The sequence below is a fragment of the Notamacropus eugenii genome, chromosome 6 (assembly GCF_028372415.1).
Source record: "Notamacropus eugenii isolate mMacEug1 chromosome 6, mMacEug1.pri_v2, whole genome shotgun sequence".
Taxonomy (NCBI): domain Eukaryota; kingdom Metazoa; phylum Chordata; class Mammalia; order Diprotodontia; family Macropodidae; genus Notamacropus; species Notamacropus eugenii.
Window position 1 is genome coordinate 157998708 of NC_092877.1, and position 16311 is coordinate 158015018.

General features: G+C 35.9%; 1 protein-coding gene and 1 pseudogene across 1 annotated transcript in view; both read left to right on the plus strand.

Moving 5' to 3' along the window:
- TMEM144 (transmembrane protein 144) overlaps positions 1–16311 on the plus strand; it is a 58527-nt gene that overhangs the window by 8121 nt on the left and 34095 nt on the right. Inside the window, exons 2-4 of the mRNA XM_072621360.1 lie at positions 639–761; positions 5357–5456; positions 10598–10678. Of these exons, the coding sequence (XP_072477461.1) occupies positions 639–761; positions 5357–5456; positions 10598–10678 (304 nt within the window). The remainder of the gene's footprint in view (positions 1–638; positions 762–5356; positions 5457–10597; positions 10679–16311) is intronic.
- On the plus strand, positions 8135–8425 carry LOC140510739 (elongin-C pseudogene; annotated as a pseudogene).

Below are 16311 nucleotides of genomic sequence, written 5' to 3' on the forward strand. Positions count from 1 at the left end.
AATACTTGCATTAGAATTTACTTGTTTACAATTCTAGCTTCTCTCTTTTGAGTGAACCTTTTGATTATAGATTTTCTTGACCCCTTTTTAAGTTTGACTTTTATATTTCTAGTCAATAATGGTTGAAATCCAAAGACCTAAAGGAAAACCGTCAGAGATGCATTCACCTACCTACCTCTACATCACTGAAATGTTGCTTAGAACTTAGAAAGTGTGTTTTCATTTACAGAAAGCTAACTCTCAACTTTTTGTAATGTCACAGCCCAGAGGAATTTAAAATAATTTAACTTTGTATGCCTCCTTTTTTATTTTATTATGCACATAGAGTTTTTTATTTATTTCATTACTAGGGCAATTAGTAAGAATCACAAAAATCATGGGCTTTAGAAAGCTGTTGTATGACATTAGTTCTATGTCAGTTTTCTTCAGTACGTTAGGTTAGCCAACATAGTACCAAGATAAAAGTGTGAAATCACTCACTAACTTCTAGTTATTGGTGGGAAGAAATCCAGCTTGCTTTGCATAATCAGTGAAGAAAGAGAATATAATAGTGGAACAAGTGTCCCCATAAATATCACTAAGCATAAACCTAGTAAATTGAGGTATAAACCATTGATAAATTATTGCTCTGTTGTCAGGAATGTTTCTTCAGTGGATTCTCTGTGCTGCCATATGGATAGTTTCCTTAGTGGTCAATCTATTACTCCATTGTCCCAAGTTCTGGCCTCTTGCAATGCTTGGGGGTTGTGTTTGGGCCACAGGTAATGTATAGAAGATCTTTTATTACTTAAAAACTATGCATGTTTACATTTTAATGTTATATTTATATGACCTTTATAAATGTAGGCTCAGAGATTTAGAATTGGAAGAGATCTTAGAAGCCAACTCCAATCCCATCAGGAGGAAAATGAGGACCCAGAAGTTAAAAGACTCACTTATGGTATAACAGGCATAATGTGACAAATCAGGATTTGAACCAAGTCCTCTGACTCCAGTTATTCTGCCCTTTCCCCTTTATAACACTGTGCCTCTACCTTTTCTTTAGGATCTCTTTAGTTTCCTTTGTGTTCCAGCAATGATTGTGCTTAACACATTGCCTTAAATCTTTTCCTGACTGTGAATCCTCATTAGGTGAAATTAAAAATTACTCAGTAATTAGTAGTGAACATCACAATACACATTCCTGATTTTTCTGTCATATACTTATATATAGCAAAAGGAAGTAGAGAGGCACATGAAGGTATCAATAGGTTAGGACATATAACAGAATGACATAGAATAAAGGATGTTAACTAAGAGTTATATCCCTCAAATAGGAAGGACATTGGTCATAACAAGATAAAGGGATAGGTAGTAAATAAACTCCATTGGTACCCACATAATGTTAAGGAGGCCCCCAATATGTTGAGTACTGCCACAATTATTCACTTAGGATTTGGAAAAGAGTTGGAAAAAGCTGTGAATAGGTACAATCCTTCCTAGTGAAGGCAGAAGTACTCACATCAGTGAGATCATAGACCCATCAAAGTAGGATCATATAATTAGAACTAGAAGTAACCATTGAATACAGACCCCACATTTGTAGACAAGGAAAATCAGGTCCAGAAAAGTGATTTGCCCTGGGTCACAGAGCTAATGTCATTGATGAAATTTGAACTCAAGGTCTTCCTGACACCAGGACCAATGCCTTATTTACTACACTATCAAGGAGGCAATGATTTAGAACCAAAGGACTTGGATTAAAATCTTGGCCCTGCTATTTATTTACTACCTGTGTATCTTTAGGCAAGTCACTCTCTCTGGGCCACGTTTGCTTCATCTGCCAAATAAAGATGACCTCTCAGATTACTTTCCACTCTACATTCAAGGCAGGAATTCCATCCTCTCATAGTCAATTCTAGGCTTTTGGTTGAAGATGTTTTATAGTATAAATCCATAAAAAATTCACGATCCACAAAACTTTATGCTATTTTAAAAACAGAACATCAAATTTCCCCAAACCATCAGATTCATTTGCTTACAAATGCATTTATGATGTATTTTCAAGTACTCTCATTGTTCCTTTTTACAAGGAGCGCATCATTACATTGATAATAAAGCATTTGCACAGTTAACAATTGGGGACGGCAGTTCCAAAGCAGTTTATTTAAAAACCTACTTCTATAACAATCACATTTGCCAGGAGTTTTTTTCTCCATAGTAAGGAATCATTAGTTCAGTAGTTCAACGACATTTTAGCAATCTCTTTCTGATGAATATGCATCTAGGAGCACCATTACTCAAAATGGAAAGATGTTTTGTAGCATTCTGCCCATGATTATAATTTTCAGTCCCTGAACTGAAGCAAAGCCCCCTGGCCAATGCTTCAAAGATGAATTCCACCAAAATGTTCTCCAATTCGATTCAATTAGCATTTATTTTTGTTACCTCCTAGATACTACTCTAGGTGCTGCATCTATAAAGACTAGCAGCAACTTGGTGGCACCATGGACAAAGTGCTGGACCTGGAGCCAGGTGGACCTGAGTTCAAATTTGAATGCAGATACTAGCTCTGTGACCTTGGGCAAGTCATTCCCTCTGTCTTCCTCAGTTTCCTCATCTGAAAAATGAGGGTAATAATACCACCTATCACCCAGAGTTGTCACAAGAATAAGATAATATTTGTAAAGTGGTTTGCAAACTTTAAAGCTGTGTATAAGTGTGAGCTATCATCATTGTTATCATCATTCCTGCCCACAAAAAAACTTTCATTCTATCGTTGGAATAATACAAATAGGCAGAGTTGTGATAGCTCCAACAATCAGGAAGAGCCTGAAATAGGAGACAGTAATAGTGATAGCTAGCATTTCTATAGTGTTTACTATGTGTCAGGCACTTTACAAATAATATTTAATTTGATTTTCACAACAACCCTAGGAGGTCGGTGCTATTATCATCCCCACTTTGCAGATGAGGAAGCTGAGGCAACCAGAGGTTAAAGTGACCCACCTAGGGTCACACAGCTATTAGGTGCCTGAGGCCAAATTTGAACTTTAACATCTTCTGTCTGCAGTCCAGGTGCTCTATCCATCCAGTGCACTGTTCAGTTTCCCCAGATGGAAAGTGAATTAAGCCTAGGAAGGAGCAAGAGATTCCAAAAGGCAAAAACAAGTGAAAGAACATTCCAGATCTGAAGAATTGTCTGGAAATAGGAGAAGAAAATTACTATTCAAAATGTCACCTCTCTCACTCAGTCCTTCAGTCTTACACCTGAGATACACTTTGTAAAGCTAGTCTCCCCATTGTGAGAAAGCTTCCTCTCAGAGCAGGCATCAGCAGGTGACAGAATTAAAAGCATCCCATCCCTACCTCACTAACCATACTCACAGGATCAAATGAAAAATACTTGTAAAATGTTTAGCACAGTGCCTCACACATTGTAGGTAGTTTAATTAATGCTTGTTCCCTTGCCCTTTTCTGTGAGCACCTGAATTTTTTAAGTCTAAAGAGAATAAGCAGTAGAAATGTCTAGCCTTGCCACTCACAGGATCAGCCCCAGTTAGGACTAGGGAGAACAGTCATAGCCACATGTTTACCTAACACTTTAAGGTTTCCAGAGGCCTTTCCTGACAATACCTGGAAGCTGTATGGTCATTGTTGTTTTCCACTTTACAGATGAAGAGATAGACTCCAAAAATTAGGCAACTTGTTCGGCTGAAGGGTGACAGTGTCAGAATCAAAATTTAAGCCAAAGTCTTCTGCTCTATCCAACTGTACACATGGTATAATTTGTGGCAAGTTCCCTCATCTATCCCAGCTAAATAGCTTCCCTAATCAGTTTGCTGACGCATGGAATTCCCCAATTATGGCTTCATTTATTTGACCTGGATAAACAGTATCTTTGCTCTTCATCAAGAGAGAAATAAAACTGGTAGTGACAACTCTTGAAAATACATCTCAGATTCTGCCTTCAACAGGAGGCTTTTCTTGGTCTGAGTTGTGAGGCCTCTTTCTCCTTCTCTGCCTAATGTTATCCACAAATGGAATGTTTGTACATGTTTCTGTATAAATGTTGCTCTCTGCTCCCAAAAGAACGTATGTTTCCTGAGGCTAGGGACAGCTTCATTTTTGCCTTTATGTGCCTGACATATAGTCAACAATAAACACTTGCAGAATTGAAAGGAATGGAATGGAGTGGAATGGAATGGAATTGAATGGAATGGAATGGAATTCTTTATGAGGAAGAGCATGTTGACACTCTAAGGAATGAGTTATTGACCTTGTTTGAATCATGGATCCTTATTGTGGCAGTCTAGTAAAGCCTAGGCTCCCCTGTAAATGTTTTTAAATGAACAAAATAAAATATATAAGATTACCAAGGAAACGAATTATATTGAAATACTTTAAATGTCATTTTTTTAAAAGTTCATGGACCGCAGATTAAGATCCCTTACTCTAAGGGTTCCTACAAATCAATCCCCTCATTTTACAAATGAGAAAACTAAAAGTAAAAAGATTAAATGTCATGCCCTACGTCAGGATTAAAACCTAGGTCTTTAACCCTTCTATCTAGTAATGGAAATTCATCACATTCTTTCTCAGAACAGGCTTTGATAGGGAGAAATATAGGAAAAAAGAGGGACAAAAAGAAGAACTTTATCCACCTGAGTATGATTTTTGATATAGATTTTCCCATGGGTTAGTCTTTTGTCTAATAGCTTACCTCAAGGTAAAGGGCCTCAGTTTCCTCATCTGTTCTATGAAGGGGTTGAAGTGGATGGCCTCTAAGACCTCTAAGGTCCCTTCCAGATATAAATCCATGTCAGTCTGCTAGACATTAATAGTAATTATCTGTGGAAACTCCTATCTACAGAAACCTCAGATTATGACCCTTTTATAACTTATCTTCTCAGAGAATTACATGACCTTCTGGAAGGTTGAGGGATATGTCCAGGGTTAGAGACATTTTTCTGATGCAGATATGGTCCTACAGTCCACTTTACTTCGATGTAACAGCATAGCCAGCATAGAATCACAACCATTTTCAGCATCAGCAGTGCTTTCCAAAAATAGCATATGCCTGAACAAAGGCACCCAAGGTTGAAAATTATTTCTGCAACTTAGTGGATAGTTTTACCCAACACTTTCCTACAAAATATCTTGCATTGGCAGTTTTGCTTTTTGACTTTACAACTTTAAAAATGTATATAAGAAAAATATACTGTTACTAATAAATAGGGTGGAAATGTACCAAAATACTAGGTGTAATGTAGGTATTCTGTTGCTGTTGAGCTTAAATTTTAGTTTTACTTCTAAATGTATTTTCTGTACTTTTTATGAGAGGAAAGACTTTTGCCCTGTGATTTTTGTCTTGCAGGTAACATCACTGTGGTCCCGATTGTCAAAACAATTGGTTTAGGCCTTGGACTTTTAATCTGGGGATCATTTAACTCCCTAACAGGCTGGGCAAGCTCAAGGTAACTCAATTCAGACAGAATTGTCATCAGCAACCAACTCTCATACACCTCCTCCTCTGTGCAAGTTGCCATATTAGGCACTAGGAATATAAAAGTTTATGGGACATTCTTTGAAAGCGCACCTCCCTCCCTTCTTTGTGAAGGTGAGAGACGATTTGCAGGTGAGGGTCAAATGACTCAACTGGCTCAGTGGGCCCAATTGACATGTTGGTTAGTTGTGCTTAATCATTTCTCTCCCTCCTCTTTAAAATTTTTTTGTTATAGGTATTAAGCCCACTGAGTAGAAGAAGAATCAAAAAAAAAATGTCTGTGGAATGCTTTGCATTCCTGAAAACTTATATGTAAGTTTTAATATATTCAAAAGAGGAGGTAATACAAAACCAAAAGATAATAATTTTTTGTCCTGGTCTCCTTTCACAGTTTAGTGAAGCCTAGACTAACCTTTACTCTGAATAACATTTTTAAATGCATACATAAAATACACTGGATTACAAAGGAAACCAATTACTTTGAAATAATACTATACTCATAACCCTGAGCAAGTGGAAAGAGTACTAATTCTGAAGTCACATGGCCTGGGTTCATGTCTCAGTTCTTAGACAAATCATTCCATTTCCCCAGGCCTTAGTTTCACCAACTATAAACAGAGATTAGACTAGGTCACCTCCAAGGTCTGCTCCAGCTCCAGCTTGGTGTTCTCAGTGCACCAAGGCAAGCCTTTTAAGAGTTTCAGTTGCAGCCTGTCCCCTAACTGGGTCTTTCTACCCCATTACTGGTCATCCCCTCCCTCCCCCAATCCATGAATTGGTGCTTCCAGAGGGAGAAGGAACAGAATGAGAGAAGGTAGGAGATGGAGAACTAAACATCTTCACAGCATCTAGCCAACCTATACTGTTAGTTTTGAATTTAACATTTCCATACTTTGGGAAAATCAACCAATCAATCAGTCTTCCCCCACCAAAAAATTTTTAAAATTTTAGACAAATTTCAGTTCTGTATGATTCAAGGGATTTTTATTATCAGGATTTCCACATACTAATGAAATTACAGGTCTCATTAAATAAAACAAATGCATACTCCTTCAAACACCACTATTTCTACAATTCTGTGATTTTATCACTGTAGGTGCTATCCAGTGACTGTAGGCACATCATCCATTACTACATCTATCCTCAAAAACATCACATGTTGCAAGCTTGTCAGAGAATGTACTTCACTGGTTTTTTCTCAAAGCACCCAGGGACACTTCTGTACCACAGTGAGGTGTGACAATAGGACTTTGGCAGAGGAAGGTATAATATGCATGTATTTATGTATGTAGGAATATGTATATATGTGCATATGTGTGTATACATTCATATACATATACACACATCCCTACAATCCTATGTACATATATGTATATGTATATGTGAGTGCCCATGTATATATTTATATCTACTTATATAGAAAACTTTTTAATACATCCATATATACACATGTATATATATATATATGTGTGTGTGTGTGTGTGTATGTGTGTGTATGTGTGTGAGACCTATATATAACCAGGTTAATGACTCTACATGGTACCAGAACAAATGTCAAATATGAGATGCAAAGAGTAATTTAATAAACTTCAAGAGAAAAACATTTTTAAATTAAATTTTCATTATAATTTTTGAAAAAAGTTCACTAATATGGCAATTTATTTAAAATTTGGTCAACCCATTGAAAAGGATCTGTCAGTATTGCTTCATGAGATCAAAGTCTTAGTTGAGGCAGGAGGTGGGATCCACTTCCCCTTTGAAATCTCCCTCTAATGTTTTACTGAAGAATTCCTTCATCAAACCAGAGGCTCACTTGGGGTAAGGAGGTCAGGTATAAATTCTACACTGAAATCTTCCTCTATTTTCCAATAGTGTCATGGAAATGACTCTGAGTTCTCAAAGGCTATACCAATAAAATGTAAGCTTTAAAGAATCCTCTCAAACAGGTAAAATGAGCGTAAGTCTAGTAAACAGATGTCTATTATCTATAGACGCACCTTGATCAATTCAAAATTCATATAAATTAGAAGACCAGGCTATTATTCATTTTTAATTTCTATCCTCAATCAGTCAGAAATGTGAGGTGGCCCCTACTTCTAGACATTGGGGGATATAAATACAACGAACAAAATATTTTCTATTCACAAGGATCTTACAGTCTAATATCACTATTGGCAGTAAGGAGTGTTTATTGTGATTTGGACCTAAGCCAAAGTGAAGTGAGAAAATCAAGGTGGTTTCACAGGAAAGAGATTTTTAATTGTACTATCACAAGATCCATTTCAAAATTCCTTATTCCACTTCAAACACTGTCCAAGATTTGTGAGAGATTTCCTCTTGAATCTAACCACACCACTGATTCCTTTGTCTGAGGTTCATGACTAAGTTCTTTTTGTGACATCTCCACCAACCAAATTGATTATAGAATCTTTCTGGTTGTAAGAGACAAAAGTTGGGTAGTGGCTGACTGGGGCCCACAAGCAGGGAGCAGGGGTTGTAGTGGTGAGGTGGTGAGTTGGGACCAAGCTGCGGATGCTGCTGAACTGACAAGAAGGTATTCTGTTAAAATTCCTATAGAAACAAAATATAATTTTAGAAGGAGATAATGGAGTAGAGAAAATATACCATGAGTATGAGGGCCTAAATGCTATGTATGTGAAATTGATCTCTGCCAATGGTCATGAATTGATTGTAAAAAGGTAGCATGCTTTAAAATCAGGAACATTAAAAACTATGTCAAGTGGCCCAGCTCAGTTTGCTGAAAATGAAACCAGTGAGACCAATTTTAGAGAAATTCCATCACATGTGCTATCAAAAGCATGCATGTATTTTACCTACAAGGTTTGCTATACTAAGAGCTTTACAGAGATTCCTGAATTCCCAATCGCACCTAAAGTTGCATTGGAATTGCTGGTGGCTGTGAACTTCCTAGATTGTTAAATAAAATAAATTGTAATAAATTGCTAACTTTTTCAGTATTTAATAACTGTAGTTCAGTTAGTAGCTTTATTTCATATAGAATGTTGTGTGTGAGGGGAGGGTGTGGAGAATTGTAAAATTCATTGCAAAGTAGATAATTTCAGTCCTTCCTTTTGCATAGCAAGCAGAGTTGAAATTTGTTTTGCAACTTAAATAAAATAAGGACATTTTCACTAAATGAGAAATAAATATGCCAATTAGTAGATGTCTATGCCTTATCCTTTAGATATGGTTTTAAATATTAAAACAATGATTATAGTAAGTACTGAAATTTAGGCAAACACAACAGGTTTGTACTAGCTAAGTATTTTTAGGGGCTTTATTTAAATTTTTTTGTTATTTTTGGACAGGTGGGGTTAACTTGAACCTACCATATCATAGCTATCTAGTATTATTAGTCCTGCAACTATTTTTCACTGTGAACTTGCGTTTATAAATATGTCTTGGCCAAAACATTAATTAATTAATTAAGTCTTGAATACATAAGAATTTATCTTACATGTATTTTGATAAACTGCAGTTGTGTTAGCATATCAGTGTATCTGCATATCTGTTTCTGTCATACAACTTAAGTGGTACTTTTCTTTTAAACCATTATGGAAGATTGTTAGGTATAGCTTTTGCAGTAATGAATTTTTAAGAACTTTAGCCAAGTTGTCAATAAGTAACCACAATACTAGGTAGCTTTGACTCTGAAACTTAGGGATAGTCATATAATATCCTTTTTGAAGGATATTATCTAAAGTACTGTACTTAATCATCTAGCTAGCAAAGCTTCCTTTGCAATTTACTTTTCACTTCTACATTAATAAATAATTATTTAAATGTATGAAAATAAGATCATGGCAAAATTTATCTACCCCCTCGCTTCCTCCCCCAAAAGAAATTGAACAAAAAAGTAATCAAAATCTTTATGGGACTTGATTTGTGGAATTCATGGTAAGAACCTGGCATAAAGTGCCTTACTGGTTTGCGGGTTCATTTTTATTGTTGGTCAAATCATGAATTCTTTGTATGTAGTGGCTATCTAGAAAATTGTTGATACTAAGAAAGAAAACCTATATATAACAGGGATTATGGCTACACACAGGTAATAAGACTTTTACTTAGTAAAAATGAACATTATTTTAACATTTTATGATTACGAAGGACAAATAAAAACTTCAGTCAGGGTATCTCTTTTTTAGGTATGGAGTCAAGAACTTGAAAGTTGAGTTTCAGCTTCCTACTTTTCAAACAGTGAAGAATGAGCTATACAAATGTAAATTTAAATACCTGTGACTAGATTCTTTTCATTCACTCCACAAATTAGCAAGAAAAAAATTCATCAGCAAACCTAATCACTTAGCTCTTAACCTTGATTGAAAACAGTTGTTACATATGTTTCAATGATTCATTAAGATAAACTCTGGTTCATATACAGAGTACTTAATTATTTACTTAAGTGTTTGCTTATCAAGTGCAGGGATATTTAATGCTAGATGGTGACAAAAATACCAATTATGCACAGATATGATGATCTTATAAGTCAAGATGGTAGCAGAAACTACATTTCCAATAGGCTGTATCCTAGTAGGTTACCTTTGTAACTCATGGCTACAAATGAATACATCATGAAAGACTAAAATTGACGTCCACAGTTTAGTATGGCTAGAGTTCAGGTAAGGAAAGATTATGTATTTCAAAAGTGGTACTGCATGATGAGTGAGAAAATATTAACTAAAGAATATGAAATATTTTGTGTTACATGGCCCTATGGTCTTAAAGTCTTGACCTTATTTTCAAAAGCATTAAAATCTTCAGTTTGTGGTTTTTATTTTCACATTAGGCATTTTCAGTCATACTCTTGTATAACCAGAATGATTACATTATCACTTATGTGGTTTAGTTTAACAGATTTTAATAGTGTACATCACTCAAATCTATAATTGTTTCTGAAATTGATATTAGCTTATTTTTGAAACTCCATTTAAAACACCATCCCAGTCTTTTTTCTACATTGTAGCATTTGCAGCACATAGGATTCCATTTGAAACAAAATCCTTTACAGAAAAAAAGAGACAAATGTTCAAAACTTTTCACCTTTTCAATAAGACCTAATTCAGCTAGTTTACTTTCTTTTGGATTTTCCAGGTTTGGATGGTTTGGAATGGATCCTGAAGACGTATCAAGACCCCTGCTAAATTACATTGGAGTTGGACTTTCAGTGATAAGGTACTCAATCATTTCTGTTCCCTTTACTTTTTGGTCATCAAATGTTTTCAAAGCAGATAGGTAGGGGCAGAGGTTCAAGTTCTTATATGGAGTCAAGAAAGCCTGATTTCAAACCTTGCCTCAGGCATTTCCAAGATGTGTGACCCCAGGAAAGTCACTTAACCTCCTCAACTTTTCATTCATCTTCTTCAAAATGGACATAATCATATCACCTGACTGAATTAACTATGGCATACAAATTCCTAATGGAATACTACTGTACAATAATAAATCAAGAAAGACAGAGTCTCAGTAAAACATGAGGAGTCATATAAACTAACATAGAATGAAGAAAGCAGAACCAGGAGAACAATTTATACAATAACAACAAAATTGTAAAGACAAGTAACTTTGAAAGATTTAAGAACTATTACAAATAATGATATGGAGCAATCTATTCAGTGCCTATCACATTCTCTTCTACTACCCATTGTCTCTTAATCCTAGTCCTTTCCTCCTATCCAATCCTAGAACTTCTTATCCATTTACCTAGTCCTTCACACACCAAGCTATAATCCTCGCCAAGTCTACCTATGTACTCTTCTGAGCATGCATGCCTTAGATCTGAAACTGGAGCATGAGGACCCCTTAAACCTTTCTCTGATATTGTTCCAAATGCAAATACCTAAGGGAATATATGTATGTCTGTATGTAGAATATGCATATATTAATATAAATGAATACAAATTTAAATGACTATAAATTAATTCTATGGGGATGGATTCTGGCAACCTTAGTCTTAAAACAATTCTTGAAATTTTGTATAATTTAAATAGCATTTCTATCTTTCAAACACTCAGCTTTCTGTCATCTGCACTACCCATAAAGCCAGCCTCACCCTTGATTTAATGAAAATTTAAATCCACACCCACCTGATATTTTTATACTTTGAACTTGTGCCCAGAATATTTTTATTTTTCTCAGGCGTTGTTCTCTCATAATTTCTCCTTTTTTTAAAAGAAAAAAGAAGCCCACTTCTTACAAGATTTGTACAGAGATTTCTGGTGTTTCTTACTCACCCAACTATATCTCAGGTGTACTTTACATTAAGATTCTGATGGTAGCAAATGAACAAAGAAACAAGAGGAGGCACATACAGGGATTGAGATGGTCCAGAAGCACAAGAGTCCTTATTCCTGTCCTCCTGCAGCCCCTGTGGTAGGTAGAGACAACCTGGAATCCTCAGTGCTACTCATGCCTACAATTGGTAACTGATTCTAGATTCTACAAGACAACCCTTTGTTCATAGTTACAAACTAGCTATTATAGTACAAGACAGGCAGCAAACATTTCTTAAACACTTACCATGTGCTAAACATTGTACTAAGCAAAAAGGATACAAAGGGGGAAAAACACCATGGTGCCTGTCTTTAAGGAGCTTACATTCTAATGGTGAAAACAACATGCAAATAATTATGTCAAGATTTATACAAGATGGACAACGAGTAACCTCAGACAGAAAGGTACCAGCAGCTAGGAGAATTGAGAATAGCCTCCTACAACAGGTGGGACTTGAGTTTACTAAGGAAGTCTGGGAAACCAGTAGGAAAAAACCATTGCAATGTTGGAGATGGGCAGTAAAAAAATCGTGTTGGAATATGAAGTGTTATTTGTGAGTAAGTGGGCCAGCAGGGATGGATTGCAAAGTCTGTGGAGAAGAGTCAAGTATAAGAAGACTGGAGAAGTAGGAAGAAACCAGGTTATGAAACGTCTTCAAAACCACACAAAGTATTTTATGTTTGATCCTCGCCATATTAGCTATGGGAATTTATTGAGTAGGGAGAGAGGTGGGATAATGACATCAGATCTTTGTTTTAGGAAAATCATATTGGTGGCAGAATCAAAGGTAAAGACTTGAGGCAAGGAGGGAAACCAGAAAGCATGGGCATTAGTATAGGCATGAAATGATGAGCATCTGAGGATCTGTATTAGGGTAGCCATTATGCGAAGAGATGAAGACATACAGGAGAGCAGAGTTGACAACAGAGTGGATTTTTGGAATGAGTTAAAGGGAGGAATTGGGGATGGACACCAGCAGAAAACCAGGGCCTGGGACTTTAGCAAAAGCAATCACTTTAAAACTTCTACAATTATATTCTCAGTATCTGGCGCAGAGCATGCAGCTGGACAAATACTCATTGATTGATTCCCCGTTATTATCTGGGTAGTTCATCTGAGTAAAACCAGGGGACTGGCGAAACTTAACTGGAAGTCTTAGTGTGAGAATGAGAAGAAGTGGGCCATAAAATCAATTATTTCATTTTGTTGCCCCCAGACTCCCCTATTACATCTCTCAACATTCTACATTGAAGTGTAGGTATCCAAAACATAGAACCCCTATGTCAGGTATTTAGTCTGAAGTCTGGGAACAGGTGCTTTAAAAACATTTTTGAATAACTATTTCAATGCAATTGGTTTTCTCTGTAATCTTATATATTTTATTTTATGTATTTAAAAACATTTCATAGGCTTCACTAGACTGCCAAAGAGGTTCAAGCAACACACAAAAAAATGTTAAAAATCTTTATTCTAGACCCTTCTAAAGCTCTGTCTCCATAGCAATTTATGGAGTTTAATTTTGTGCCTCAAACTGAATGAACCAAGTTTATGTTAATGTGAAATTATTGTTACACAGTTTGAGGAATATTAATTAGTGTGTTACTTAAGGAAGTTCAGAGTAGAAACAGTTGAACTCATTTGATCAGTCTTCTAATAAGTTGTTTTTCTATGTTTTTTTTTCTATTACCTTGACATCACAGATTTTTCCTATGTCCTACTTAGTCACATTTTTAAAAGATAAATTAGGTCATCTATGTAACCTATTCTTCCTCTTTCCCATCTACTATATTCAATAATGTTTGTAATTGAAATGTTTCCAAATATACTGAGGGCAGATTTCTAAGGCAGGGCTTTTTTTTTTTTACTTTAAGAGAGTATAGATGAATAGGAATTCTAGGATAACCAAAAAAAAGGAAAATAGTGTTTTAATGATAAGAGGAGTATATTTAAATGGGAAAAGACATTAGCAAGGTGGCCTAGAAAATAGCAACTACTGACCCATATGCCTACTTTACCATTTGCATAAAACTTTTTTGAGAATAATGTATAGGACATTCTTTTTAAATAGATTTTTATCGATTTTTTTAACATTACCTAGATTTCTCCTGTACCCCTCCTCCATTCTTTATAACAAAGACATTTTTAGGGAAATAAAGAATGAGAAGATTTTTTTCAAAATCAATAAAATTGATCAACACATTGAAAAGTTGGATATTAAATATAATGTTCCACATCTATGAACCTCTAGGAAGGAGTGGGGAAAATGAATGTTCCTTATATTACTTCTACAGGCCAAATTTGTTCTTTATAATTTCACATTATTGATGGCATTCCCTTTGAGCTTATTGGTAGGCTTTTTGTAAATGATATTATAGAACAGTGGGCAAGCTCTTTGTAAATATCATAGCACAGTAGACCATATCTTTACTGCCACTTGTAATGGTAATTTAAATGGGGAGATCTTTCATATTCATTAATAGGCCCATGTGGCCTGCCTGGGATACATGGAAGCCTGAGTCACATGAGTCTGAGTTACATGGAGCCTGTAGTGGGAGAAGTTTGCTGAATGGGTGGAACAGGAAGAGGCAGAGCTGGAGCAGAGCTGAGAGGAAGTTAGTCTTGAGAACACTCAGAGCTAAGAAGGATGCAGGCAGCTGGAGTGTGAGTGAAAGGGCTTGTTTGTGATTTGTTTAATGGAGCTGTGGGAAGCCTAGCAAGGGGAAGGCTTGGGGAAGGCTTGTTCTCTGCAGTGTTACTGTGTATAGATTTTTGTTGCTATGATGGATTTGGCTTTATGCTGTGTGAATAAATGTTTTGGTTCTGTCTTCCATGTGGAGAGTCTGTGGTATTTCGTGATACAAAATGACACCATGATATTTGTGGCTACCATGGGCTCTGTGAATATTTCATTGGTACTACATCACTCAAATGACTGGAAGATTTTGGAAATGCAAGACCCACTGGTCTTTCTTGTTGTTGTTGACTATGAGAAAGCACTTGAATTAGTAGAGCAAAATTCTATCTTAAAGGCTGTCTTCCAAGATAGTGTCTCCTACTTCCATATCAAATTTATATAGGGTTTTTGAAAGACATAAGAAAGGATATAACTTTGATGACCATCTTATCAGCAATATTAAGAGAAGCATGTATGCTTGTCAGAGGTGTTCACCACCATCATAGAGGAGATCTAATACAAAATTCCAGTTAAAGAGGGATTCCTCTTGAATGGTGATGTTCTTTAATTGTTCCTTATTTACCAATGACTTTATGATAATGGCAGCAAGCCCAAAAACATTTAAAAAGTTTAGCCTGACCATTCACATGAGAGAAATAACCAAGGAGATATCTGGTCTATTGCCCAGATTTTGGCTTACAATTACATGGACAGTCTATATAAACCTTGCCTAGGTATATTTATCTGGGATAGACAGTATAACTAGACAATACATTGGTCCCAGAGTTCCACAGTCAAAGGAGAAGAGGTTGGATTTAAATTCCTTTGATATGACTACAAATTTCTCTCAGAAGCTATGACCTATTTAAATTTTCAGTTCTGGATTTTCTACCTCCAGTTCCTCATTCATTGAAAAGACAAGAAATATGATTTTCATTATACATATGAAGTCATACAAAACATATTTCTACATTAACCATGTGAAAAAATAAGCAAGAAAAAATAAAGTTAAGGAAAATATTCTTCAATATGCATTTGGAGTTCATCAGTTCTCTCTCTGGAGGTGAGTTTTCTTGGCTCACTATTCAGTATGATCTTCAGGGATTTATTTATCTATAAAGGTGAAGGCTGACTGTATTATTTATTATGCCAGCATTAAATTCTAGAAGTCCTAGATTCCACAGTGCTACAGTGACCATTCCCCAAACTCATTTTCGTGAATAAAGAATCATAGTCATATGAATCTTTCTGTAGTAGCCATCCCAGGTAGGCTCTTTATGGCCTTCTCCTGCCAAGGTTGCTGGCTGACCAAAAGGAATATAAAGACCTCAACCTACTGTTCAAGCCCCTTCAGGAAAAGAGGAAAGAAGATACTTCCTTTAGGGATTTCCCTTGGTAATTCTAATCACTTCGGGCAGGTCATTTAAGAACCCTAGACCCATCTTTATCTGGTCACTGCCTTAATAATTTCAAGGAAGGAGTCTTTACTGTAGATGCTTTATAAAGAGAGGAGCCAGACAATATTTAGGAATTAATAGTTAAAGCAAGACTGATAAGTGTTTTTTTTTCTAGATCCACAAGGGTGGGGAACCTGTGACCTCAAGACCACATGTGGTCTTCTAGGTCCTTGGGTGCAGGCTTTTAATTGAGTTCAATTTTTACAGAGCAAATCCTTTTATTAAGGAGATTTGTTCTGTGAATTTTGGATTCAGTCAAAGGGCCACACTTGAGAATCTAAGAGGCCGCATATGGCCTTGAGGCTGCAGATTTCCCATCCTTGGTCTCTTCAGTCCAGGATAAATTTTAAATACTTTTAAATTTTTCAATTTATTTTTTCAATTAACATATATTTATTATCTCT